The sequence below is a fragment of the Typopeltis vanoorti genome, chromosome 25 (genome assembly GCF_054136105.1).
Source record: "Typopeltis vanoorti isolate ZY-2024b chromosome 25, IOZ_Tvanoo_1.0, whole genome shotgun sequence".
NCBI classification, from domain to species: domain Eukaryota; kingdom Metazoa; phylum Arthropoda; class Arachnida; order Uropygi; family Thelyphonidae; genus Typopeltis; species Typopeltis vanoorti.
The window spans coordinates 25,162,834-25,190,572 of NC_143573.1; the positions used below are offsets into that span (position 1 = coordinate 25,162,834).

Genomic DNA, 27,739 nt, shown 5'->3' on the forward strand with positions numbered 1-27,739 from the left:
AGCAAGATACCAACACTCCTATCTCAGTATCTCCTATAATGCAAAATACATCTCCTTGCGGATATGTCTAATGTTATGCATTAAGGGATATGTCTAATGTTATGCATTACTGAGATAGGAGATTTGGTATCTTGCTCCACCTTTGCAACGAGTTGCCCTGATGTTGTACCACCTTAACCCAGTCCTGAAGATACTTTCAGGTGCAAACTTTGTTTGCTCACACTTGGATAAAGGATTAAACTAAATTTATTAAAGTCATATTTTCATATACGAGTAGCCAAAAGGTGTCACACCTTATTATTAAATTACTCTAAGAAAGTTATTGGAAGTTTTTCCACTTGTTTATACTATAAATTAAAGATAATTTAATGCTAATGACATGAAGTCATTAGCTTCTGTATATGAGTTGCCCAAATCCTGAAAATACTTCAGGTGCAAACATTGTTTGCTTACACTTGGATAAAGGATTAAACCAAGTATATAATTTCTTGGTATCTTTAATTTATAATATAACCAAGTGGCACCACTGTTACCACATCCAAAGATAAAGCTGACCTCCTGGCATTAGTCTTTTCCACAAACTTCTGGATTGGTGAACAAGGAAAATCACCTCCTACCATATCAGAATCCAAGCATTGTATGCTTCCTTTAGTTTTTTTTTGTGCAATATTTGTTCTTCTGCTTCACCATTACAGCAAGAATTCTACAATATTAAATGTGTAATGCCAACTATATGGATTTTAACCCCATGAAGATCATACCTACAGCCTGCTCTTCCAACTTCCCAGTAAATAGGACTCCTATCCCATACATTTCTGAAATAGCCAAACCTTGCTAGAATCCTGAAGAAATAAAATTACGGTAGCAAGATTATACCTATAACCTTCTCTTCCAATGTCCCAGTAAACACAGGACTCCTATTCCATACATTTCTAAAATCTAGCAATCTTGCCAGAATCCTGAAGAAATAAAATTACTTATATTTAGTCCTATAAACAAACTACCCAATTTCCTAGCCACTACCAAACATTAATTCTCATGTTGTCTTGTGGAACCCGAGACAAGTCCTTCAAGTGCTGGATTTTTGATATGGATGTTGTTGAAATAGATTCGATGTTAGCAAGTACATAAAAAAAAGTGTTATAAATAAGGTGTTATGTGAAAACTGAGAAGTGAAAGCTTCCATCTGGCTCAAGAATGAGTATATAAGTAGGAAAGTTATTTCAGTTTTAAGGATAAACTTCTTCTTCTTTGAGTGCCATCTCCTATCAGAGGTCGGCGACCACCTTGGCAAATTTTGAGCAATTCTCAGCTATTCTGAGCAGTCTCTCAGAGTTCATACCAGTCCACTGTCTGATATCTGCCAGCCAAGATTTTCTTCGTCTTCCTTGTCCTCTTCCATTTATCTTCCCTTTTATAATCAATTGAAGTATCTTATATTTTTCATTACGAAGTAGGTGACCAAGATATGCAGTTTTCCTTCTTTTTATGGTATCTAAAAGTTCACGTGATTTCCCCATTTGTTCCAGTACTTCCTGATTGGACGTTTTTGCTGTCCATGGGATTTTTAACATTCGTCTGTATAACCACATCTCAAAGGCTTCAAGTCTTTTTATTGATGTTGTCTTCAAGGTCCAAGTTTCTGCACCATACAGCAGTACAGACCATACATAGCATTTAACTATGCGTACTCTAAGCTCTAAGTTTAAACTGCAGTTACACAGTGTTGATTTCATCAAGAGAAAATTTTTTTCTTGCCATTTCAATTCTAACTTTTATTTCCATTTCTGGATTGCAATCTTCATTTAACCAGCATCCGAGATATTTAAACTTTGTCACTCTTTCTATTTGTTTCCTATTTAAAGAAAGTGCTAAATTAAGAATTGGTTTCTTACTTACGACCATGAATTTAGTTTTGGTGATATTTATTTTTAATCCCATTTTTTCACTCTCTGCATTTATTAGTTCCAAAAGATTTTGAAGATCCTGAATATTGTCAGCCAGAAGAGCTGTATCATCGGCATATCGGATGTTACTGATGATTTCACCATTTACACTAATCCCTTCCTTTCTTCCTTCCAAGACTTTTTGAAATATGGCTTCTGAGTAGATGTTAAAAAGAAGAGGTGACAGCACACATCCTTGCCTTACTCCTCATTTGATGTTAATGGAGTCTGTAATAATGTCATCAACTTGAACAGATGCCTTTTGGTTCTAATATAAGTTTTCAATGATCCTGATGTCTTTACCATCTAATCCAATTCTTTTTAATAGTACAATCATTTTAGCATGTTGGACTTTGTCAAATGCTTTCTCGAAGTCGATGAAGCAAATGAATATTACCTTGTTTTGGTCAATACATTTTTGAAATAAGATCTGAGAACAGAAAAGAGTCTCTCTTGTTCCCAAGCCGTTTCTAAAGCCGAATTGGGTATCACTGATGGTGTCTTCACATTGTCTGTATATTCTTTTTCGAATTATTTTCAGAAACATTTTGAGAATGTGACTCATTAGGCTGATCATTCTATAGTCATTACAAGTTTTTGCATTTACTTTTTATGACTTAAATGATAAACTATTTTATGATAAACTATTCTTGTATAAAGGGAATCAGTTTTTTTTACAATCTCTTGAAGCTCTATTAGTGATCCTCACAATATAGGAAATCATTTTCCAGGAACCTACACTATATTACAGGTTTCAGACAAATGTTGCAGAGATGTTCAAAATTTTGCATCTAACACTTACCAATAACTGACCAGGGGGGGGGGGGAAGAAGAGATGCAAGTCCTCCCTTTGCAATTTAAGTTATACATTAATTAATATGACAGAACCAAGCATGATAAACTATGTTGCTTGGTTCTCTGATATCTTTATGTATGCTTTTATTAACACCAATGTCATTCTATGAATGACAAGTTTTCTTACACTTGGATAAAGGATTAAACCAAGAATATAATTTCTTGGCATCTTTGACTATTTGGTCCTCTTCCTCTCATATGAAGCTTTAGGTTACAAAATGTTAACTTAGGTATTATGTCATGTTTAATCACTTGCAAATATAAACATTACAGTTTCTTCTTCTATTTGTCAAAGAACTTATGTTATGATTTGAAAATACACTATCTACCAATAATTATCTGGACACCCCTGTTATTTGAAGTTATGGAACATTCTAGGTTTGTTAATAGCATAAAAACTAATGTACAAATAGTAGGAAGCAATATTTCATCATAGCAGTTGAATACAGGTGGTATGGCAACACGATGTGAACTCAGTTTCTTCAAGAGGGATGTCATTATGGGCTGTCACATTGGTGGCATGTCCATACGTGCCATTACCACTTAACTGGAGCATCCAAAATCAACAGTTAGCAATGTGATCAACAAATGGAGACGTTCTGGCATCACTAGTGCATGAAAACACCCAGAGTGGCTGCTGAAAAAGAGTGACAAAGACAGTAGGGTGTTAAAACAGGTGGCACACAAAAACCGGCTACAATGAGCACAGACCATCTGTGATGAATTCTGGAGTGCTAGTAACACCATGGTGAGCACTAATACTCTACAAAAAGAACGCCATTTACTGGGTTTCTACGAAAGAGCAGTGGCACACAAGCTAAACATCAAAACAACAACAACAACAACAAACAAGGTGGCTCATCTGGCTTAGTGCAAAGAGCGTGTGAAATGGACAATTGACCAGTGGAAAACAGTACTCTGGAGTGATGAATCAAGGTTCATCTGTTTCCAATGTGATGGCAGGGTGTAGATGTGGAGGCAGCCTGGTGAACGCTTGCTACTACAGTGTGTTGTACCCAAAGTATAGCAAAGTAAAGGTAGATAGTGTATGTGCCTGCTGTGAGAGATGCTCAATAGACACAATGCTCATTAAACTGTGCCTTAAACTCATTTGCTATTGCTGCACTTACAATATCAGGAAATGCATTCCTCGGTCACCTGCCTGTTTCTAAGTAAGAAAAAAAAAATTCTGCTCACGACCTGTGAAAATCTTATCTACATTAATATGGTATAAATCCCTTACCAACATGTGCCTCAATCTCATGACCTCTCTTCCACCTATTCATCAAGCATTTACAGATGGAATGCCTCTCAATCTGACCTTGTGCCTAATGTTCCAGACTAAAATAATACTGCTAACACAAGAATCATCTTGCTACAATAATCCTACTACACTACACTGGATTCTTCTCAAACTTTCATCATCTCCTCAAAAACCAGGTGACTGACCAAATCAGAGAATAGTAGCTCACAGGCAGCCCTAATAAGGCCTTGTGAAGTGGAGCTATAACTCACAGCTAAAAAAACATGAAACCAAGAATAAGCAAGTGGGAAGGCTCGTAACAAAAGATATTTTGCTAATTAACCTATGATTAATTATAAATAAATTCATAAAAAGATGAGTTTACTCAATAGCCTGAGATTAAAATATACCACAGTTTTATTAAAAAAATAAATTTTTGATTATAACAAGAATCTACAGAACATTATTTCGTGTTTAAATAATTCTTGTCTAACAGACTTTTTGTGTATATTAGTGGATTATTTAAAGATACTCACCAGTCTGCAGACACTTCAAGGGAACAGTGAACTGCCCAATAAAGTCATCTCCAATAAATTCATCATCTAAAACTACAAGCCTCAACATTGCTAGCTCAGGAACTGTAACTGTAAACTCGAAGCTTTCGTCAAAAATCGGAGAGTGACCTAAATGGTTGAACTACAAATTAATTAATTGTATACCTTAATTTTTTGAGTCTTAACTGATGTTTAATTATTATTGTATTATAAGATTATTATATATTGTTTTATTATGATGCCTATCTCTTATTACATTTATATTATGCTCTGTTTTGTTATATGTGTTATGTTATAGTCAGCTTTGTAGTCTACTTTCTTTCTCCCATATATAAACTAATGTCATAGTGATATCAAACCTCTTCTATGAATTTTATAAACTTCACACTGTTCAAAGCATTAAAGTTTTCTATGACTAAAGGTATAAATGTTGATTAACATTTTTTACTCTTCAGTGGAGAAGGATTATCACATCACCTTTAGTGCAACAAAACCCAACCGTGTCTTGGACCGACAGTTACCTGTAGCATATCCTGAAAAAAAAAAAATCCACACCCAGACTCCAAAAACTTGCATATTTTTCAGTTCACTATTTGCCTGTACAACTGCCTATCAAATACCCATTACACACACACACACACACACACACACACACACACACACACACACACACACACACACACACACACAATTGACCCTTGAACAATGCCGGGGTTAGGAGCGCAAATCCCCATGCAGTTCGAAAATCCACATATAACTTTTCTCATTTCTGGATCTACAGCTAGTTCCACTGATACCACTCACTCGATGTGATCTCTCCATGATGGACCGGGGCCATTTCTCTTTCTGCTTCTTCATTTTAGAACCCTTTTCAATTCCATCTGTTTCCTCTTGATCCCTGGTCATCCCATTTCTTTCCTGCCTACACATGCTCTCACTTCCTCTTGGAGCATCCACCTTTCTCACGCTGTGTACCCCTATCCACCCTGAGCCTCCCAGTTTCCCTGTTCCTCTTGCACACCCATTCTCTCATTTTCTATACTCATACCACTCACTTCCCCATTCATATCCACTTCTTCAATCTCTCCTGTCTTACTCTCCTGCTCTTCCACATCACTCCCCTCTCGATCTGATTCATTCTCTCTATTCACTTCTCTACCTTCCAGCAGCAGTCTCTCCAAGCGACTCACACCATAACCACTCAAATGCAGTCCATCGCTCCCATACAGCTCACTTTGTCCCTCAAACTCATTCCACACATTAACAAACTGTACTCCCATCTCCTCACACATTTCAGCCAGAATATCATTCATAATCCTTGCTCTCCGCCTCATTTCACCACAGTCATACCTAGGCAACACACTGACTACCCTTCCTGTCACACTATTCTCTTTTATCTTTCCAAGCAGCCTCCTGATATTCATTCTGACATGCTCTTTGTTCTCTCTGAAATCATTTGTACCAATTAATACTATTAACTCTTTTGCTCGCTCCCGCCTCATATCCAATACCTCAATCACTCTACTCATTTTACCGCCTGGAAAACATACTTTGTGCATTTTATCCTCTAGCACACCTTTAATAATGGAGTCGCCATACAACGCCACTCGCTCATCTTTTGTTAACTCTTTCATGCCATCATGATTTATTTTAATAGTTTTGACCTGAATTCTCTTAATTTCATTCCGCATCCATTTCATTTCTTGCCTCATCCAATCCAATTCACTTTCCGAATCTCACAACACATCCTCTCTATCATTAAATCTTTCTAACTTTCTAACTCTCGACCCCCTCCTCTCACTTTCCCTCTCATTCATCCTTCTTTGTTTCCGTACTTTCGGTCCAACATACATCCAACTTTCACTATCATTCTTCTCACTTTCACTCTCATTTATCTTTCTTTGTTTCCGTACTTTCAGACTAACATGCGTCCAACTTTCTCTATCATTCTTCTAACTTTTACTCTCATTCATCTTTCTTTGTTTCAGTACTTTCAGTCCAACATGCGTCCAACTTTTGCCATCATTTCGTCCAATACTATCCCATTCCTAGTCCCCCTCCATCACATGCTGCATTAAGTAATTAGCCCTCAGCAGGTGCATAAATTCTGTTTCCTTCCTGCAATGTCATCTTTCTTCCTTCCAGTCTACATCTCCATAGTTGAAGTCCCCCATAATAATCACTCAATCTGTGCCATTGTACTAATTTGGCAATGCATGTCTTCCATATCATCTGTGGAACTCCCTGGCCCATAGCAACAACAACTGTATATTTTGTCTTATTGCTCTTAATTTCACACCAGACTGCTTCAATGAACAGCCACCCTCCTGCCTGTCTCCTATTCTTTTTGGTTGCAATACATCTGCTATCATCAGCAGTACTACCCCCCATCCTATCTTCTCTATCATCCCTGAAAATACTAAAACCTTCACATTCAATCCCTGTAACTACATCATCTATATCATTATTGTTGATAGGGTCAAAGATATCCCTATCAACAATAATGATAGGGATATCTTTGATCAGTTCAGAATACAAGAGTATACAGGAGACTCACCATTTAGTTTTGCAGGATAAAAAAAATATATATATATTGAAAAGGAAAATATATAAGAATCAAAGTCAAGGAAGCTTTCAGCAGTAAACTATAGAATCAAATATATTAAAGAAAAAAAATGAAAGATTTTAAAACAAAAACCAAACCTTGAAACCCAGTGGAAGTCAGTCAGATGCCCTGAGAGAATATAGAGGGATGGAAAAAAAAAATGGTATGTGTAAAACTAACTAAAACCGTTATTAGAAGACTTTGGGAAGAACACAGAAGATAAATATCAGGGAGGCGGCAAAAAGTTCTGGAGAATGAAAAGCTTAAAAATAGAGAAAACAGTATCATAAAAAAGAAAAACAGATGATAAGGGTGATATAGAAACTATAAAGATATTCTGGATGTCTGATTTTTTTTTTTTTTTTTTTAAATCCCACATATGAGAGGTCACTAAACTTATCACAGTGCTAGGTGAGGGTTTCAGAGAAAGAAGTAATCCATTATCAAGTTTCTTGAAATTGCAATGATTGGGAAATAACAGTACAGGAAAAGCTGGTCCAAAGAACAAAGGTAAAAGGTAGATGGAATGAAAGCAGAAGATGTAAAATTGGTTCAAAATTAATTGGTTGATCTGTGTATGGATGTTGACCAGTGGTTGCTTTTATTTTCACGTGATTACAGGAAATCAGAGGAATAGTAGTGACCAATTTGACAGAGCAATATCCATGAAAATACCTATGAAGACATCATGTAGGAATAAGTACCCATGAGAAAGCAACCAAGGGAGACTAAGGGAGGGGAATCACTTAGCATGGCTACCCTCTTTAGTATAAAATCAAGAATTCGTAAGAAGGTCGAGATTTACAAAGTGTTAAGCAGGAGAGTTGTAGTATTTTGAAAGTAAAAGAATATATCAAGGTTTTTGGAGGCTAAGGAGTCTATGGACGTGATATGTTCATGCCAGGAAACTAGATATGAAGGTCAGCCCAAGAAGATAAAACTGATCTTAAACTAAAATCTGAACATTATCAAAAGTAAGGAGGAGTAATCAGATCAAGGAAAAGAGGCACAGAAATCCTGAATGTCAATCCCAACTGGCATCACTATGGTGCTAAAGGATGTAAGATAGAATGGCTAAGCGAAGGACTATTTGCAGAAAAAGAAACATGGACCAGGTTATGGTCAGAGTGGCAAGAAGAGGACTAACACCAGTAGTGTATTTGGAGGTAAAGCTGGTTAAGTACAAATCCAGAATGTTGCATGAGTGATGAGGATTATCTGGTAACTGGATGATTTATGTTAGCTCATTACTGATAGAAACCAAATTTTTCTTCCTCTCTAACTTTCTCTACAAAGTTAGAGAAGCCACTCCTATGAATTATGGATGTGTTGAAATATCCAGTAAAGATTATCTCATAGTTTGGGTAATTAAACTGTATGGGATCAACTTTAAGCAGTAAATAGTTAAAAAAAAAAAAAAAAGTGAATACAATCATTGGAATTAGTACCATGTTACAGGCAGCAAATGAAGGCAACAAAATAATGAGTCATGGAAATCTTGACACAGGGCAGATCATAAAAAGAGGATTTTATGTCTTATAACTTTTTCATGTAGTATCAGATCTCACATACAATGAAGAAGTTGAGGTGTCTGCAGTCATAGAGGATACCATTTCAGATTAAGTGATGAATAATAAATTGGGTTTGGATGCTTATAAGCAGTAGGGCACATCACTAGTGTCAAAGATATTGTGGAAGGTTTTTTCTTTTTTTTAATATGGAACTTTATTGTTTCATTGCATTTTTTTGGGTATATTTTTATTGTTTCTTGAAATCTTTTTTGGAAATCTTATTTTACTGTAGTGACTATAATTTATTATGCCAATTTTCATGGTAGAGAAATATTTTTAAATTTCAAGGGTGAGAGAGGAGGGGGAATAGGCAAGGATGAAGAACTTGTAGATATGACTTTCACACAGGGAACATCCAGACTATAATCCAACCAAGGCCTTGGCACTAAGCAACCATAAAAATACTATACCTTAAATTATTTCTTCCAGACACATTCTGACAGAGATAAGCAGTAGCAGGATTATTTATCAACTGATTGGGAAGCCTCCTGAAACATTACCAAGTTTATGAACAAACTTCAAGTATCTCTAAAGAGAACAAACTTGTTTATTTAGTGTACAGAAAGATTGCATACACTGAAAGATGTCTCCATGATTCATCTTATCACTACACATAAAAAACAGGAATAATTAAAATAATGAGACAGAGCATACTATATCTCTAACAACATAGAAAAAGAGAAATAAAGAAGTTAATACTCAGCCATACTCTATTTCAAAATGGATGGAAGTAAAAAAATAATCAACAAGATCTTGTAAATCCCTCCCCAACAAGACAATGAGAATTAATCAAGAATTAAAAACACTGTACTCCTATCTTATATTCAACATGTAACGGACAAAATTTCTGAAATATTTTGTCAACATGAGAAAATTAGTTTTCATTCCTTCCACTGGGATGGATTTAACTGGATATATGCAAGTGTTTGCAAATTATGCAAAATTGGTGAGAACAATGAGGAGTCAAGATGTTGTGACCTAACAGGTGAACCTAAACTGATTATATGAGTGGGCACATGTTTCCCACTCAATATTGCAAAGTGTAAAATTCCGATTACTAAATATATACATCTTTCAATTTGGTAAAAAATGATGGGAAGCAAAATCATATACTTGGTGCTGAAATTTTGAAGGAGGTAGAAGAGATGAGAGATCTGAAAGTGGTGGTGGACAAGGGTCTGAAATTCAGGAGCCACACCATAAAAGTTGTGAAGTCATCATATCAGATCATGACAATGATGTAGAAGACCTTGATGTGCAGAAAAAAATTTGGTCACCTGGTTTTTGGTGATGAGGATATGATAGGCAGGATCAAGAGAAGATTTGCAAAGGTGGTAAGTGATCTTTGAAATGTGGAATATGAAAAAAAAATGAGGGAATGTAATTTTCAAATTGAATAGAAGCCTTGTGAATAGGAGGAGGGATATGACTAAGACATGCAAGTGGTCAGGTGGTGTTACAGGTTAACATGGAAGAAAATTTCTAAAGGGAGAGAGGGTAGAACAAGAGATGGCCTCTGGAAACTGTATAATGAGGATGTGAGCAAAGGAGTGAGGAACAGGTCCTTGTGATAGTGTATACTTCCCATGATGAGTCAGCGACTCAATGAAGGTGTGGCAATAATAACATAAGATCAAGATTTCTACATCCTCCTTAACCACCTCATCTACCCTTTAAAAACCAGGACATTACAAAACTTAGTGTTTATGCAGCATATGTTATGTAGAACAAACAGAATGATCTGGAGAGATTTTCATATTAGAAACTGTTAAAGATGTAAAAAAGAAAAGAAACACAAATTGAGATTAGTCTATCACACAACTGATAAAGGACATCCTGTGCTTTGGCAGGAAACAGAAATGCAATATATGTACTTTAACTGCTTTGTCAGAAAATTCAATGAAGCATCTGGTGGCATGTTTGATGGGTAGGACTACATTTAAAGAGCTCCAAAAGATAAGTTATTTAGTTTTAAAAAAATCGTGTTATTAGTTTAAAATTAGAATATATAGTGGAGTTAATTAGTTTAGCTTAAAACGTTTGTTTTAAATAGTGTTAATTTAGTATTTTGATAAGATACGGTAGATACGTAGTGTAGCACATGACACCAATGCAAAGTAGGGCAATGGCGTCCAAATCATCGTCACTGTTTAAAGAATTTAATCAAAGGGAGTTCGCTCAGTGTAAGGTCTGTGGAATGTATGCTTTGCCAAGAGCGGCTGGAGTTTGGTTTGAGAGTGGTGGGAAAGTGTCATGAAAGCGAGGATCTAAAGTGTGTCTCAGGTCGCAAGATTAATGTAGTGGATGAAAGTCAGAATGCAATAGAAAATTGTGATGTAATGTCAGATAGCATTGAGAGTGAGTTTAGAAGTGATGTGCAGTTGAAAGTGAGAGTAAAAGTACACAGCAAGCGAATGGTTTGACTGATATAAAAAATGAAGAGTTACCTGCAATGAGGAAGGTAGCTCAGTTGCACGGAGCAATACATAGAGTGAAGCGGCAGCTGGAGCAATTACAAAAATATCTACCAAGTGGATCAGCTAACAAAAAGAAGCAAGTGTGAGATAAGAAAAATGAAAACATGATCGGGAGTGAAAGAAAAATTAAGGAGCGAGTGTTATACGGTGATTCAGTAGTAAAAGGTGCAATAAATGAGAGTTTGAAAAAATCATGCTTTCCTGATGTGAAAATTAATGATGTAAATGAAGCTATTAGAGCACAGAAGCATGAGGGCGAAAGAAATGATTGTAGTGGCTGCAATAAATGATTTAAAAGGTGAAAAGTTTGCTATGAGAGAGGACTTGAAAGAATTACCAGAGATAGCAAAAGAAAAAAAAAAGTGAGAGAGTTAAGATAGTGAGTCTGCTGCCGTGGTACGACAGAGTAGAGTTGAGAAGGAGGCCATAATTGCAAATGACTCTATGAATAGGTTATGCAGGAGTGGTGTGGAGTGAGTTTGACAGGCGAAAGAACTTATAAAGAAGGATGGTTTGCATCTGAATGGATTTGGTGTTCAGAGACTGGAAAAACTGCTGCTGAATGAAGTGAAAGTAGATGTGCAGAATCAGGGAAATTAGAGCTTTTATGGGGGGGGGGGGGGGTGTTGATGAGCAGATATGCAGACATCAGTGAGGCAGTTCAGTGTAAGAATGTGTATAATATGCCTACGTTAGTATGAAGGATAACAAACCACAATGGGATAGTTAACATATGGCATCAAGATAGGGGTGGGTCTAGGGGGCTTTTGCACTTTATGTACACTAATACCAGAAACAAGGAGGAGGAATTTTTGGCCTTGGTTGGCTCTTCCTGGCAAAAGGTTCTTGGCATTAGTGAGACATGGCTAACAGAAGATGATATAGTTAGTGGAATAGAATGTGAAGGGTATAGTGTACTCAGGAAAGACAAAGAAGAGAATGGAGGGAGGAGTGTGTTATTGATGATAGCTGATGAACTACAGCCAAAGAGAATAGAAGTTCAACTGCAGGATAGTGAAAATAGCACATCTGAGGCTATACAAGATTGAGGTCAGCAGAACAAAATATACAATTGGGTGCTGCTATAGACCAAGCAATGGAATAGATGATGGAGATAGCATGCATAGGCAAACAGACTTAATGAGTGGAGGACAGGTAATTATTATGGGGGATTTCATCTATGGTAACATTGGTTGGAAGGAGGAGAGGACACATGGGAGGAAGGAAATGGATTTTATGCAGTTACTAAGGGACAACTAACTGAGACAGCATGTAATGGAATATACTAGGGGTTTGAGAGTGCTCGATCTAGTAATTGCATCTGAGAATTTGACTATAACGAATATGACCGTGTTACCACCAATTGGTGAGAGTGATCGTAAGGTCTTGACCTGGAAGGTGGCTAAAAGTGTGGAATTTTCAATTAAGATATCATATATGTGGAATTACCAGGCTGATAAGCATGACAAGCTTAGGAGATTATTTGGATCAGTGCCATGGCATGTAAAACTGCAAGGGTTGGATGTTGATAGTGCATGGGAAGTGGTAAAGGAGTGTTTGAGGGAGGTAATGGCTGACTGCATACCTAGAGTCCGGAGAGTAACTCAAGTGGAAGTTAAATGGATGAATAACACCATTAAGCTTGAGCTGCAAAAAAAAAAAAGAAAAGAAAGAAACAATTGTGGAGGGAATTTAAGGAGAAAGGTGACCTGCAGGCACATGAACAGTGCAAAGCACAGGTCAGAAGGGTAACTAGTGTGGTAAGAAAAGTAAAAGCAGATTATGAAAGCAAATTAGCAACATAAACTAAAGAGAATCCCAAACTATTCTTTCGATAAGCTGCAAGTAAAAGAAAAAATGTATACAGCAGAATGATTTTAAGGAATGCTGATGGTAGGGAGGTAACTGAATCAGGCGAAATAGTAGAATTACTAAGCAAACACTTTACAAGAGTATATCATCCAGTGATATACTCTTGAATGAAATGAAAGTGAACAGTGAATGAAATGGAGGTGAATAGTATATTACAGAACCTTAATGTGAATACATTTGTGGGATTGGATGGTATATCAGCTCGAGTCTTATGTGAAGTGGCAAAGGAATTGTCGGTACCCTTGACCATATTATTTAAGTCTCAGCTCTGGGTTAGTCCTGAGGGGATGGAAAGAGAGGAAAAATGTTCCATTGCATAAAGGAGGCTCCAAGACTGCTATAGCAAATTACTGACCAATCAGCATATCTGGAGTTGTTGTCAAGATATTGGAAAAATTAGTCAAGAGCAAAATACAGGAATGGATAGATGGAAATGGGATACTGTATGGGGGACAGCATGGTTTTGTGAAGGGTAGATCATGTCTCAATAACTTGCCCATGTTTTATAATACAGTGATGGCTAAACTGGATAAGGGTAATGGGTTTACAGGGATACTGATGGACTTTGATAAGGCCTTTGACAGGATATTACATGGAATTCTAATCGGTAAACTGCAGCACATGGGGATATAGGGTTGGTGAGATGGATACGAGGGTGGTTGATAGAGAGATATCAGAGAGTACTTTATTCAGGAGTAGATTCCAAAAGAAGACCTGTGACTTGTGGTGTGCTACAGGGTTCTGTTCTTGGACACTGCTATTTAATTTGTACATTAATGATATAGGAAAAGATCTGAAAGGAACTGTTCAGTTGTTTGGCTATGATGCAAAGTTGGGTAGAGCAATAGTGAATATACATGATGTCAAAATTTTGCAGGATGATTTGGATAGATTGGCAGACTAGGATAAGGAGAATGGATGTCAGTTTAATGTGGCAAAGTGTAAGGTTAAGAATAGAAAGTATTTTACCTTGGGTATAATAAATGTTAAAGATACCAAGTTATTTTAAACCTGGTTTTACTCCATTTCCCAAGTAGCAAACAGACAAACAAGTCAAGTTTGCACCTGCAAGTGTTGCAAGTCTAACTGATCCCGCACATAGTGCAAGACCAAAGCAACTCATGGTAAAAGTAGAATAAGCTCTGATCACTAATCTTAATATTTACCCTTAATGCAAAACACATCTCCTGGAGGAGATGTATGATGCTTTGTATTAAAGGCAAGGGGCCACTACCCAGACCGGTTTCGACCTTTATTGAGGTCTCCTCAGTGGGAGCCTGGCTAGAAATACCAAGATTTTAGTAATACAGAGCTTATAAGTATTTTACCAGAACAAGTTAACCATAAGGTGTTTTAACCTTATTAAATAAAAATCTCAGGAGGAGATATAAATGTAGAAAGTATTTTACCTTGGGTATAATAAATGTTAAAGATACCAATGAGTTGCCTTGGTCTTGCACTACGTGCGGGGTCAGTTAGACTTGCAACACTTGCAGGCACAAACTTGACTTGTCTGTTTGCTACTTGGGAAATGGAGTAAAACCAGGTTTAAAATAACTTGGTATCTTTAACATTTATTATACCCAAGGTAAAATACTTTCTACATTTATATCTCCTCCTGAGATTTCTATTTAATAAGGTTAAAACACCTTATGGTAACTTGTTCTGGTAAAATACTTATAAGCTCTGTATTACTAAAATCTTGGTATTTCTAGCTGGGCTCCCACTGATGAGACCTCAATAAAGGTCGAAACCGGTCTGGTCTAGTGGCCCCTTGCCTTTAATACAAAGCATCATACATCTCCTCCAGATGATGTGTTTTGCATTAAGGGTAAATATTAAGATTAGTGATCAGAGCTTATTCTACTTTTACCATGAGTTGCCTTGGTCTTGAACTACATGCGGGGTCAGTTAGACTTGCAACACTTGCAGGCACAAACTTGACTTGTCTGTTTACTACTTGGGAAATGGAGTAAAACCAGGTTTAAAATAATTTGGTATCTTTAACATGTAAGGTTAAGCAATTTGGGGTGAAAAGATTAGCAGCAGTATATCACATTGGTAGAACTGTACTCCAGGAAATTGACAAAGCCAGAGATTTGGGAGTGTTGGTGGATAAGGAATTGAAGGTTAGGGGGCACATAGCAAAAGTAGCTAAATCAGCTCATCCAATCACTTGGTTACTGAAGAATACTTTGACAAGCAGAGACAAGCAGGTTATTGTTCCTCCTTATCGAGCCTTTATAAGAAGGAACCCCATCTTGACTACTGTGTCCAGATCTGGGTGCCAGAGTTTCTTCTTGATGGGGAGGAGGTCGAGATGATCCAGAGGGGGAGTGACCAAGATGGTAGCTGGTCTATGGAATGAACCTTATGAGAACAGGTTGAAGATCTGTGGGTTACAGAAATTGGTTGATAGGCAGAAAAGGGTTGATATGAGACATTCAAATTACTGAGGGGTTTTTAAAAGATTAATTCAGAGGAAATTTTTCACAACAGGTCTGGTGGTGGAACTAGGGGCCATCCATGGAAACCGAGCAAGAGTGTAGTTAGCAAAGGTGTCAGAACTAGGTTTTTTATTTGGAGAGTGGTGAATGAGTGGAATAAGCTGCCAGAATCTGTTGTGGGTGCCATGACTGTGAATGAGTTCAAAGGAAAGTATCGTAGATACTGTGTAAATGTTGGATAGTGCTCAACATGATGTTTAGGGCCTCTCTCGATGAGTCTAAGGACTCCTTGGAGTTGCCTGTAATAATAATAATAATGTTACACGCATGTACTCAATCAATAAAAACCAAGGTATCATATTTCATCTAGTGTGATCATTAATTATCATGAATCATCACACAGATCTTAGATATGATGCACTTATGTTTTGCTATCTGATAATTCCAGCTAACTATGTATTTCATAACACACAGCCATTGTTTAACCATTTTCCAGCACTGATTCCATTCCAACTTTGACTCAGTAAATATTTATCATTTATCTTATACTGACAATCTCCCAAAGTTATGTACAAAAAAGTATAGAGTAGAAAATTATAGAACTAGTAAAGTTTTATCTTAGAATTATGTGAGCTTTATGCTGCAATTCTAAAGAATTTCAATACAACCACAGAAATCTCAGCAGGATAATAGATGCCAGGTGAATGTGTCAAACTGTCAAGTTATATAGTGTAAAGAGATATTTTACATAGATTGAAATGGTCTTCACGAAATTGAGAGGAATAGAAATTTGGGAGTGATGGTGGGTAGATAGCTGAATTTCAGCTGAATAGCAGGCAAAATAGCTCAAAAAATCACTCAGATGTTAATCTCTCTCTCTATAAGATTTTTATATCACCATATCTGAACTACTCTGTACATATTTTGTTACCTGGGATTCTTGGAGATGTGCAAGTGGTGGAGAGGATCTAGAAGCAAGTGAGTGACCAAAATGGTGACTAGACTGTGCATATAAAAATAGATATGTGTTACTAATGAGTTTTATAGAGTAGATACTGAAACATTTTTGATTACATGACTGAATATATGTGTGTGTGTATGTGTGAGAGAGAGAGAGAGAGAGAGAGAGCATGGACTAGGCTTTTTTTTTCTTTTCTCATGAGTGCTATGTTGGTTAATAAGTTTAAGGAGAGGTATGACAGGCATCATATGAACCTCCTTTAATGAGTCTGAAGACTGATTGCAAGGAGTCTGAAATGGAGAGAAGTCTCACATGGAGACTTCCAACTCATCCAATTGTAAAAATCATCATAATTTACAGTTATGCATTTTTTTTTTTACAATTACTTTTCCATGTATTTTTTTTAGTTTGGGTTTCATAACCACATATCATTGGCACTTGCATGTGCCTGATCAGAAACTATGTTAAAAAATGTATAGTAGTCTAATAGCTGTAATAATTTCAATGGTCCTTTATTGTAATTCACAATTGTTAAGTACAGAGTGATATCTGTCCTTAATCATATAAAGAATTCTCCTTTCAATGATGATAATGTGTCAGCCATTACTGACTTCTTGTTTCCATTTAGTTTTCAGTGCCTGGGTGATGAGAGAACCAAGGAAAGAGAGAATGCAAACCTTTCTTTTAGGGTTACACAGTGATCAGCATTCATTTTAAAAATTTTATGGAATTTACAACCTTTGAAGCTGGCCTTTCTGATCATGCCCTGAATACCTTACACAGAATTGACTGGAAAACCACCAGCTGTCTACATCACACTAGAACATGGTATGAACAGAAATTCGAGGAAGCCTGTGAGATTATCAGCATCCACCCAAATCTGAACAACGATGGTTTAAAAATCCCAAACATATGGAAGGTATATATTCGACCATCCTCACCAAGAACAACTATAAACAGGACTGTAGAAAATCCAGTATTGTAAATCAAAAATAAGAATTGTAATACTAAAAATAGGACACCAATTGTTTCTGAAAGAAAACCATCTAAAAGAATGTTTATTCCTGCCATTGTAAAAATAGAATTTAGCTTGATGTAAAATTTTATTTTTTATTTTATTTTATTTAATTTATTATTTTTTTTTTCACCAGAGGTCACGCCAGTAGAATAACATGTGATCAAATCATTGTTTTTCTAGCTTACAGTTAATGATGTAACTCAGCTTGTTCTGTATACTTATGTACGCTCCAGATGATGATCTTCATGTGAAGATAAAAACGTCGGGATAATAAAAAAAGTTTTTTTTAACACGGTTGTAAATTCCATAAAATTTTTAAAATGAAAAAAAGAGAATGCAAAATTTCTTCTGTCTCAAGGACACTGGTGATATGAATTATTTGCTCAGATCAAGTGACATAATTATTGAAACTTGAAACTGGAAAGTGGCCTTAATGAAAAGCTCTACTTTGATACATTGTTGTTTATATAGTAGGAAAAGAAACTGTTTTATCTCTGGTAAAGAACTTCTGGATGTAAATTGTTCTTATTGTAATTAAATTGCCTGAGGTAAGATTATTTATACTTAGTTAACAGTAAGAATGAATGGAAAAAATATATCCTAAATAAGGAAACATTCAATTAATCCAAAGAAGTGACTCCAATGAACATTTATTGTTTTCGTAGGAATTAGTGAAAAACAAAATGTTCAGTCAAGCAAACTAAGTACTTGCATGTAAAAAAAAACTATTAATAGAATGAGTCAGTAAAACAATGAATATATCCATGAAAGTAGATCTCAGGGATGCTTAACGATCAAAGCTGTATAACAGAGAGGAGACCTCCACATAGTCATTAAAGGAATGCGGAGAACCGATCAGGGCTTCTGACCTAATGTGCAATCCTCACCTTCTCGTGGTGTACCCTATTTGGTATCAACCTGGATACTGAACAAACGAGGATGGGCAGGCAATTTGAGATTTAGCCGACCAAACTGTATTCTTATTGGCTTAAATCTATATACAAAATGATGGTACAACATGACAAAATTTCATGGACGTCGCCCAGTTACACAAGGCCCCCGTAGTTTTCGTCAGGGAACCAGGACGAACAGGGAAAAGTCAGCTACTGGAACAAACCTGAAAGCACACCCCCAACTCAACATCACCAGAGTTAAAGATCGGTACTATCAATATAAGAAGCCTGAATGGCAAAGAAATGGAGCTAGCCGAGGAATTAGATAAGTACCAGATCGACATAATAGGGGTGACTGAAATAAAAAAGACAAAAACTGGTGAGATCTTTCTGAGCAATAAATACAAAATGTTATATTCAGGCAATGACAATCAAGGAAAAGAAGCAGTAGCCATAGTATTCAACACAAAATACAAGGATAATCTTCTTGAATGGCAGACAGTCTCAAGTAGAGTGATGTGGACAAATATCAGAATGGTGAATTGGACAATTAGACTTATTTTTGCCTATGGGTCCCACAGAAGGTTCTACTGAAGTAGAAGTGGAGGAATTTTTTGATGCTTTAGAAAAAGCAGCTAACACAATGAAAAAGGAAAAGTTGGTCCTTGTTGGGGATCTAAATAGCAGAGTAGGAAATGATTGTCAGACATACAAAAATATTTTGGGAAAATTTGGAGAAAAGTGCAAAGCTAAGAATAATGGCAAATGCCTGTTGGATTTCTGCTCAGGACAAGGATTGGTTATTACTAACACCACGTTCCAACATAAAAATGTGCACAAATTCACATGGAGAGAAGAGGCAAGGAATAACATTGACTATGTTATTGTTGATAGTGATGATTTCTCCCTGGTGCAGGACAAAAGAGTATACAGAGGATTTGAAATTGGAAGTGATCAATATTTAGTCTTGAGCAGGATAAAATTGAATTGGGGATCTAAATAGCAAAGTAGAGTATTTTAGTCTACAGTTCACTATCAGATGTGAACTGTAGACTAAAATACACAAAGATTATTGAAAAGAAAATAAAAGAATTTGAGAACAGGAACCAAACCTTGGAGATTCAGTGGCAAGCCTTGAAGAAAACCCTGATTGATTCAGCCAGAGAGGCATGTGGTGAGGTTGTCTGCAAGCATAGAAAATTCAGAACTCCATGGTGGATACAGGAAGTTAAAGAGGTAGTGAAAGAAAAGAAGAAAGCATACCAAAAGTTACTGCCAAATAAGTCAACTTGTGCTCTTAGAGAATACAGAGACAAATGTAAGAAAGCTAAACACTGTGTAAAACTAGCTAAACAAAAGTCATGGGAGGACTTTGACAAGAATATAGAAAAGAAATATCAAGAAGGTGGCAAAATATTCTGGAGGTTGTTGAAGAAGCTTAGAAATGGAGGAAAGAGTGCTGTAAAAGGAGATGATAACAGGAGAAAAAGATACCCTTGAAGTATGGAGTAATTACTTTGATAAACTTCTAAATGAAACAAGCAGTGATGACGGCACAGTGGTAAAAAAACACTGACCAGGCATGCAGTCAGGAAAACATATCAATGCTTGAAGTAGAAAAAGTCATCAAAGGGTTGAAATGTACAAAGACAGCAGGAGTAGATGATATTCGACCAGAAATGCTGAAGTATAAAAGTCTTACAATGGCTGCACTGCATAGTTCAGAAAGCCTGGACAGAGGGACGAATTCCCGATGATTGGAGTAGAGCTCTCATAGTATCCATATATAAAAAGGGAAATAAAACTGAATGTGAGAATTACAGAGGTATTTTCCTGAGTATTCCTGGCAAGATTTATGCAAGTATACTTGAGAAACGGTTGAGTAGAATTGTGGAAGAAAAGCTTGATGAAAAACAAGCTGGATTCAGGCCAATGTCAGGATCAGATTTTCACTTTATGACAAATAGTTGAGAAAGCATGGGAATATAACAAAGATCTGTATTTAAGTTTTATCAATCTGGAAAAGGCATAAGACAAAGTGCCAAGAGATAAGGTATTCAATATGTTACAGTTATATGGTGTCAATGGGAAATTATATCAAGCAATACTTAGTCTTTATTTGGGTTGTAAGTCAGCAGTTAGAATTGAAGGAAGTACAGGAAGATGGTTTAATGTTAAATCTGGTGTGAGACAAGGATGTACATTATCCCCTCTGTTATTCATTATCTATATGGATCACATTATGAAGGAAAGTGGTATTAAACATGATATCAGAATTGGAGATGTTAATGTCAGCTCTTTGCTTTATGCGGACGATGTTATGCTTCTGAATAAATCCACTACAAGTCTGCAAGATTCCCTGACTAAATTGAATAACTGTTGTAATAGATATGGTATGAAGGTCAGCATTAAAAAGACAAAGACAATGAAAATAGGTAGAATTGTTGAAAATGTCAACTGTGTTGTGAACGGGGAACCTGTGGAACAGGTAAAACATTTCAGCTACTTAGGCACAATTTTTAGTGAAGATGGTAAATTCAATATGGAAATAGACAACAGAATCAACAAAGCTGATATGGTAGGAAGTCAATTGAATAAATTCATATGGAATAAGAGAGAAATTAGTTGGAACACTAAATTAGCTGTATACAAGACAGTGTTCAAACCAGTTTTAACTTATGGATCTGAGAGCTGGGTCAGAAGTAAAACACTTGACCAAAGACTAGAGACGGCAGATATGAGAATCCTGAGAAAGATTAGAGGCGTGAACAGATAGCATCAATGGCAATATCATATTAAAACGAGGATATTAGGAAAGAACTTGACATTGTCAGCATCCAGGAATGCGTTAGCAGAGCTAATCTCATGAGGTATGGTCACTTAAATAGAATGGGCGAGGAAAGATTAGCCAAACAAGTGTTCTCTGCCAGGTTGGCAGGAAAACGACCGCGAGGAAGACCAAGGTATAGATGGATTGATACGATACAAAGTGCCTTAGATGATAGAAATATAAGATCTGATAATGTTGGAGTCTTGACAAGTAACAGACTGATTTGGAGGAAAATTGTAGATAGGAAGTTAGTAATAATGTAAATTTTTCATGTAGTACTGTCATATCCTGTACACCTCTTGAGGTTACATGTCAGGAATTTGATGATGATGAAGAAGATCTCAATTATATTTGGTTTTTTTATTTGGTCCTGAGTCAATCATTTCCTGTATTCTAAAAGAAATGAGGTTAAAAGTCATTGCATCAATCAAATTGAACTCTTGTAAATTTACTTATCGCTGTGTGAAAACAGCCAAGTGTATCTGCAAGGATACATCAAGTGAGTATACACAACACAAATAAAAACAAATATGAGCATTTTAAACAAACTGGCACAGTCTCTTCACAGAGATAACAGAATTCTTACCTTCCTCTAGTATGTTTATTACAGATCCACCTGAATACTAAATGAATGGACTGGCAATTTGGAACTTAGCTATCCAAGCTACTGGCTAAGTCAGAAACTTTTGGATAGTCATTGGGGTCAGAATTTCCAATTCTCACTTTCCTATAGTGCATTGCATTACCAGATATCTATCTGGATATGAAATGAATGAGGATGGCGTGGCAGTTTGGGACTTAACTAAACCTAAATCAGGATTAGCTTAAACCACACAAAAATATGAAGTACAGCATGATCAAATCTTATGCCAGCTGGGGCTTATACAGTTAAACAAGGCCCCGATCACCTCCATCAGCAAATAGTGAAATGCGGATTTTACAGGGAAAACCTCAGACTCAACAGAATTGAACAAACACACTCTCTACATAAGAAACAAGTAGCAGAGAAATCACAGAAATATTGTCTCAACATATAATGTTAGGAAGACGAAGAGAAATACAAGTGAGATACTTCTAAATAAGATGCTCAGGCAGTAGTGATCAGAGAAAGGAAGAGTAGTTATAGCATTCACATTAAACACGAAGATATCTCGAATGGAAAGAAAGCCTATCTTCATATTTACTGCTAGTATTTTAGTGTTGGTATTTAAGCTCAGACAAGGGAAGAGAGAGACAACCAGCCACTGAAAAATCCAAATAGCAAGGGGAAATCATAATGCAAGAAGTAACACTCAAAAATGAAGGAAGTTGATATCTGAATGTTATCCCAGAAATGGGTAAGAAAGCTATAGGACCAAAGATATGTTGGGAGGATGAGATTAAGGGATGGCTGGAATTCATTGGCATAGAAAAGCTCAAGACAGGATAGAATGGAGAACTATGTCAAGCAGTGGATGGAAAATAGCTAATGATGATGATCAGATACAGAAGATGCTTGCTATAGCAAACTCCTAGGAATCAGAAACCTAGTGTGTTGTAGTGAATTTAGGAAAAAAATATTAATTACACTCCCACACACACTCTACTATCAAGAAACAAAGGAAATGCCAGGAAATAAAAGAACAAGAAATCAAACAAAGGAAATCACAATAAATAAAACAAAGGAAATCACAATAAATAAAACAAAAGAAATCATGAGAAATAAAATATAAGAAATCGCAGAAAACAGAACAAAGGCAATTGAAGGAAATCATATACTGATGACAAAATACAAAGGATTAGAATTATGCATACAACACTGAAAATGATAACATGAAAAAGTACAAATGCAAACAATAATGGAAGGCATAATAAACTAGAACAGTATGAAATTATAAATAAGAAAATCCAGAAATAATGTTTTTCAAAATATTATGTTAGCTTAAATTAATGTCGTTATCTGAAATTTCATAATCAACTCAACACATGCAATCTGTATCATTAAAATCAAAGATAACTGGCTAACTTCAACAGTCTGTTAACTTTATTTATCACTCAATCTCCAGTCATAAACATCTGCTTTGGAGAACATAGGCAACACATTTGACACCACTGTTATGTCAAGTCAGGAATAGCAGACCATGCCTTGGATACCCCTTCACACAAGATCTCATAGAAATAAACCAAAGTGCAACACAAAAGGTCATTACAAAAAGAGAAACTTTTTTTTTTTTTTAAATTAGTAGCAGCTTTAAAACATTCTCCACACATCTGGGAGAGTCATTTTAAGATCAAACAAACACTTATTAGTGACACATATTCATAAGAATAAAGAATAATAATTTTTATGATTGCAAACATTTTGGCCAGAAATTAACAGCCCATCATCAATGCATCAGCATAATCACAAGATGATGCTAGAACAAAAGAATGTTAATCCTATTTGAAGAGTTGAGCCAGATGATCAAGTCTCACCATAAAGGTGGTTACAAAATAAAATGATATTGCAAATAAAGCTAAAACTAAAATTTAAATAATTTTGAAATAAATTTAGATAAATAAAATAACTGAAATACAGTTATTTTATGTACTGAATGACACAGCATTGTATTAAAAAAATGGATGGGGAGAAGGGAAGCTTGCCGTTTATGAGGATGAGACTCTTTCACATCTTGGCAATGGATAGACAATATTCCAATTTAAGTTTGGGCAGTGTAGAAGTATTTTGACACTCTATTTCAATAACCACTATAACCTAAACCAGCACCAATATAAAAGTTGAGTACTGGACCAGAGGATTTGTGGTCAGTGTCCACTCCATGCCAATGGAGTGGACACTGACCACACCTAAGTAACACTTAGATGAAGTCTTAAATTGGTGTTACTTAATTTTTCAGGTTTAATGTTGATATAAGGTGTTCTTTTATTTGTTTTTCAACAGAACATCCTGTTTATCCAACGTACAAGAGGAGGCACTCATACTGAACCTGATAAACAGTACGGGGGAGGAGAGGGGAGAGAAGTGACTGAGGAGATTTTGTTGATAAGGAAGAATGTAAGGAGTAAACTATCTTTCCAGGATCTTTGCAATTGCCTCTGAGATGACTATGATGTATGGAATAATGACTTGCCGTACATGTTCAGGGTTATTAAGTTTAGGCCTGTAAGTGTTCTGAATGCATTTAAACTTCCTTGAAGTGAAGTCATTCTGTAGTGTGATGCACTGGATTATGCTCAGTTCTTGTTGGAAATCCTCAGAACTGGAGCAGATAACATGTGCTCTATTCACCAAATATTTGAAGATGTCTATGTTTTGAATGAATGATGTTCTGAATCATGTTATGTAGCTGCTGTGAGGGTGGATTTACAGTGAACAGATGTTATAAGTATTCCATATGGAGTATGGGAAAGGAGGATGTCCAATCTAATTTTTCATCCTTTTCTTTTTCCATGGTGAAGTTTATGTGTGGATGCAGGCTATTGATGTAGATTAAGCATAGATGCTTCTGGGCCTGGACAGATGGCGAACACATCACATAATGTACCCAAAAGGAAGGTTGAGTATGTATTGAGGAGGAGAATAGGGAGTCTTCAAGATGCTCTAAGTAGAAAGCAAGTGCTGGTGACAAAGGGCTTTCCATAGCAACTCCTTCAATCTCTTTGCAGAATTAGTTTCTGAGGATGAAATAGCCTGAGATTATGACAAAGTCAAACAGTTTGGTGAGAAGTCCTCTGATAACAGATGGCCAGAGGAACACTGTAAATAAGAACTGGATGTCAAAACTGATCATGATGTCTATAGGCTGAAGGGTTATTATGTTCTCTCCGTCCCCCCACACAGAGGCTCATGTGTGTGTGTGTGTGTGGACGGTATGGGAGCTTAAAAGATGCTAATTATAATGAAGAGCCAAAGGCTTCAATTTGGCGACATGAACTTATTTAAGTTAATAAATTAACTTATTTAATTTAAACAATATGGGATAAAATATCCCTTAACTTAAATAAGCTTAAAAAATGTTTAATCACATAGACATCAATATAGATAAAATACATCACTCCTCATACACTTCATGTCAATCATATATTTCAATGCAATATCAATGGTATTACAATTTTAATATGCACTTCATAATGGTAACTGGACATGTATACACATCATTGTTGATTGGGTGGTTAAGCTGTTCACTGTAAACCCACTTACAAATTGCTATATACAAAAATTCAGTCCATCATCTATCTCAAAAAAACAGGCATCTTCAAATCTTTGCTCAATACCGAATGTTATCTGCTCCAATTATGAAGATCTTTCACAAGAGCTGAGCATCATCCAGTGCATCATACTACAGAATGACTTCACTTCAAGAAAGTTTAAAATGCATGCTGGACACTTACAAGCCTAACATTAAAAACTGTGAACTTGTACAATGAGTCCCTATTCTATATTCTGTAGGCATCTCAGAGACAATTGCAAAGATCTTGAAAAGATCCAGTTTATTCTCTACATTCTTCCTATCAACAAAATCTCCTCCTGGTTACCATCCACAAAATATAAACAGTCTCATCTCTCTCTCTTTCTCTCTCCCCCTGGTGTTTACCAAGTTCAGTGTGAGTACCTCTGCTAGTATTCTGAACAAACAGGACGTTCTATCAAAAAATGACTACAAGACACTAATCTTACATCAACAACAATAAATCTGAAAAATCTGGTCTTACTTAGCATGGAGTGGACACTGACTACAACATCCTGTGGTCCAATACTCACCTTTTACGTCAAAGCTGGTTTAAGTTTGTGGTTATTAAGGACAGTGCTGAAGCACTTCTACACTGATAGAAGGAGTGAAGAACAAAACCTTAGAGGCTGAATTACAAAATCTGAAGGAAGTGGTGTTGACTGACCAAACAATGGAAGCATTTGATGTAGCCATCTGCAAGGAGAGAAAAATTATAACATCCTGGTGGACTCAAAACGAGGAAGTCTTAAAAAAGAAGAATTGTATTGAAAATTTCTGCCAAAGAGAAAAACATGAAAAAAATATCGTGTGTACAAGTAGTTAAACATGTCATAGGAAAACTATGGAAAGCACATAGAAGATAAAGACTATCTTGTATAGAAATTATGAAAAAAATATCAACTATTGCTACCTATAAACCCATCAACCAAATTCATAATCTGCTACCTTCTCCAAAAGACCAACTCTCACCACTGATACTGTCTGGAGCATACAAAGTACCATGTTCATGCAACTTATCTTACTATTGACAGATAGGAAGATCTGTAAACAAACGTATTTCTGAACATCAAGACCACATCTGTCTTATTAAACCTCACAAATCTGGCCTGGCACAACATGAAATTGAAAACACTAACCACAGGATCCATTGGCAAAACACTTAAGCTTCTATATAGATCTATACATAAACATGAATGTTTATACAAAGAAAGTGCTGAAGCCCTATTTCATTGACCTAATCTCAATCGCAGCGACTGCCTTACTATTCCGTAAGTGTAAGAAATTGTTATCTTCAATTGTATTAATTATATATGTATTAATTATATTATATATACATATGAGGGACGTCCAGAAAGTATGTTCTGTTTTTTAAATTTTTCACTGCAGCGCGGCGATGTAGGAAATTGTTATTCTCAATTGTATTAATTATATATGTATTAATTATATTATATATATATATATATATATATATATATATTTCAAAGATTTCACTCAACTTTTACACTTCTTTGCTTATAATCTGACTTTACTATTTTTTAATGCAGCAGTCTTAGGTGATAGATAATCTCCATCAATGGGTATAGAATTAACATCTTGCTTACCCAAGTGCTAAAGTGGCTATTTTTAAGTCTGTTGAGTAGGGTTTCCTAATATAGTCAATTTGCTGTGCTATATGCAAAATAGGGTTAATAATTCTTCTTTGCAAAAATATAGTATCAAAATTATGCTTGTACAGTATTTTAATTAATGTATGGATTTCATATGGGACAGAAAAGAACGTTTACAAGAGTGATGAAACTGCAGGGTGAAGGTTTTCCTGTATTACTGTCTACCTTCACTGGTAGACAGTAATACAGGAACGATTTCAAATTAAAAAGGTTCAGGTGTGCTGGGCTTTACTTTTTTGGGAGCTTACCAAAGCTTTACCAAGAATGAATTAACAGCAAAACTGACTTCAACATTCTTTATGGAAAATTTCAAAGTCAGTCTTGCTGTTAATTATGTTAAACACAAAAAAGTGGGAGCAAAGCTACTGAATTGATCAGCACAGGGAGAATGAATCAATAAGTAAAGGCATCTCATCTAAACTGAAAAAAGTTAACAGGTGTGTATTTTGGAAAAGGATAAGGAAATAGGTGTGATGAGACTGCTACCCTTCTTATTAGAGACCTAAAGTGGCTCAAAAAAGGTATTATTTGGTCTCTAGAGTAGAGTCCGCATATTATTTAATTCTTTGTTTTTTGTGGCTGTGATTCA

The 27,739-nt window shown here is 36.0% G+C and overlaps 1 protein-coding gene across 1 annotated transcript in view; it reads right to left on the reverse strand.

Moving 5' to 3' along the window:
• Nucleotides 1-27,739, reverse strand: part of LOC150092609 (inactive phospholipase C-like protein 1) — a 571,653-nt gene that overhangs the window by 134,080 nt on the left and 409,834 nt on the right. Inside the window, exon 18 of the mRNA XM_090414457.1 lies at nt 4,581-4,727. Within this exon, the coding sequence (XP_090270583.1) occupies nt 4,581-4,727 (147 nt within the window). The remainder of the gene's footprint in view (nt 1-4,580; nt 4,728-27,739) is intronic.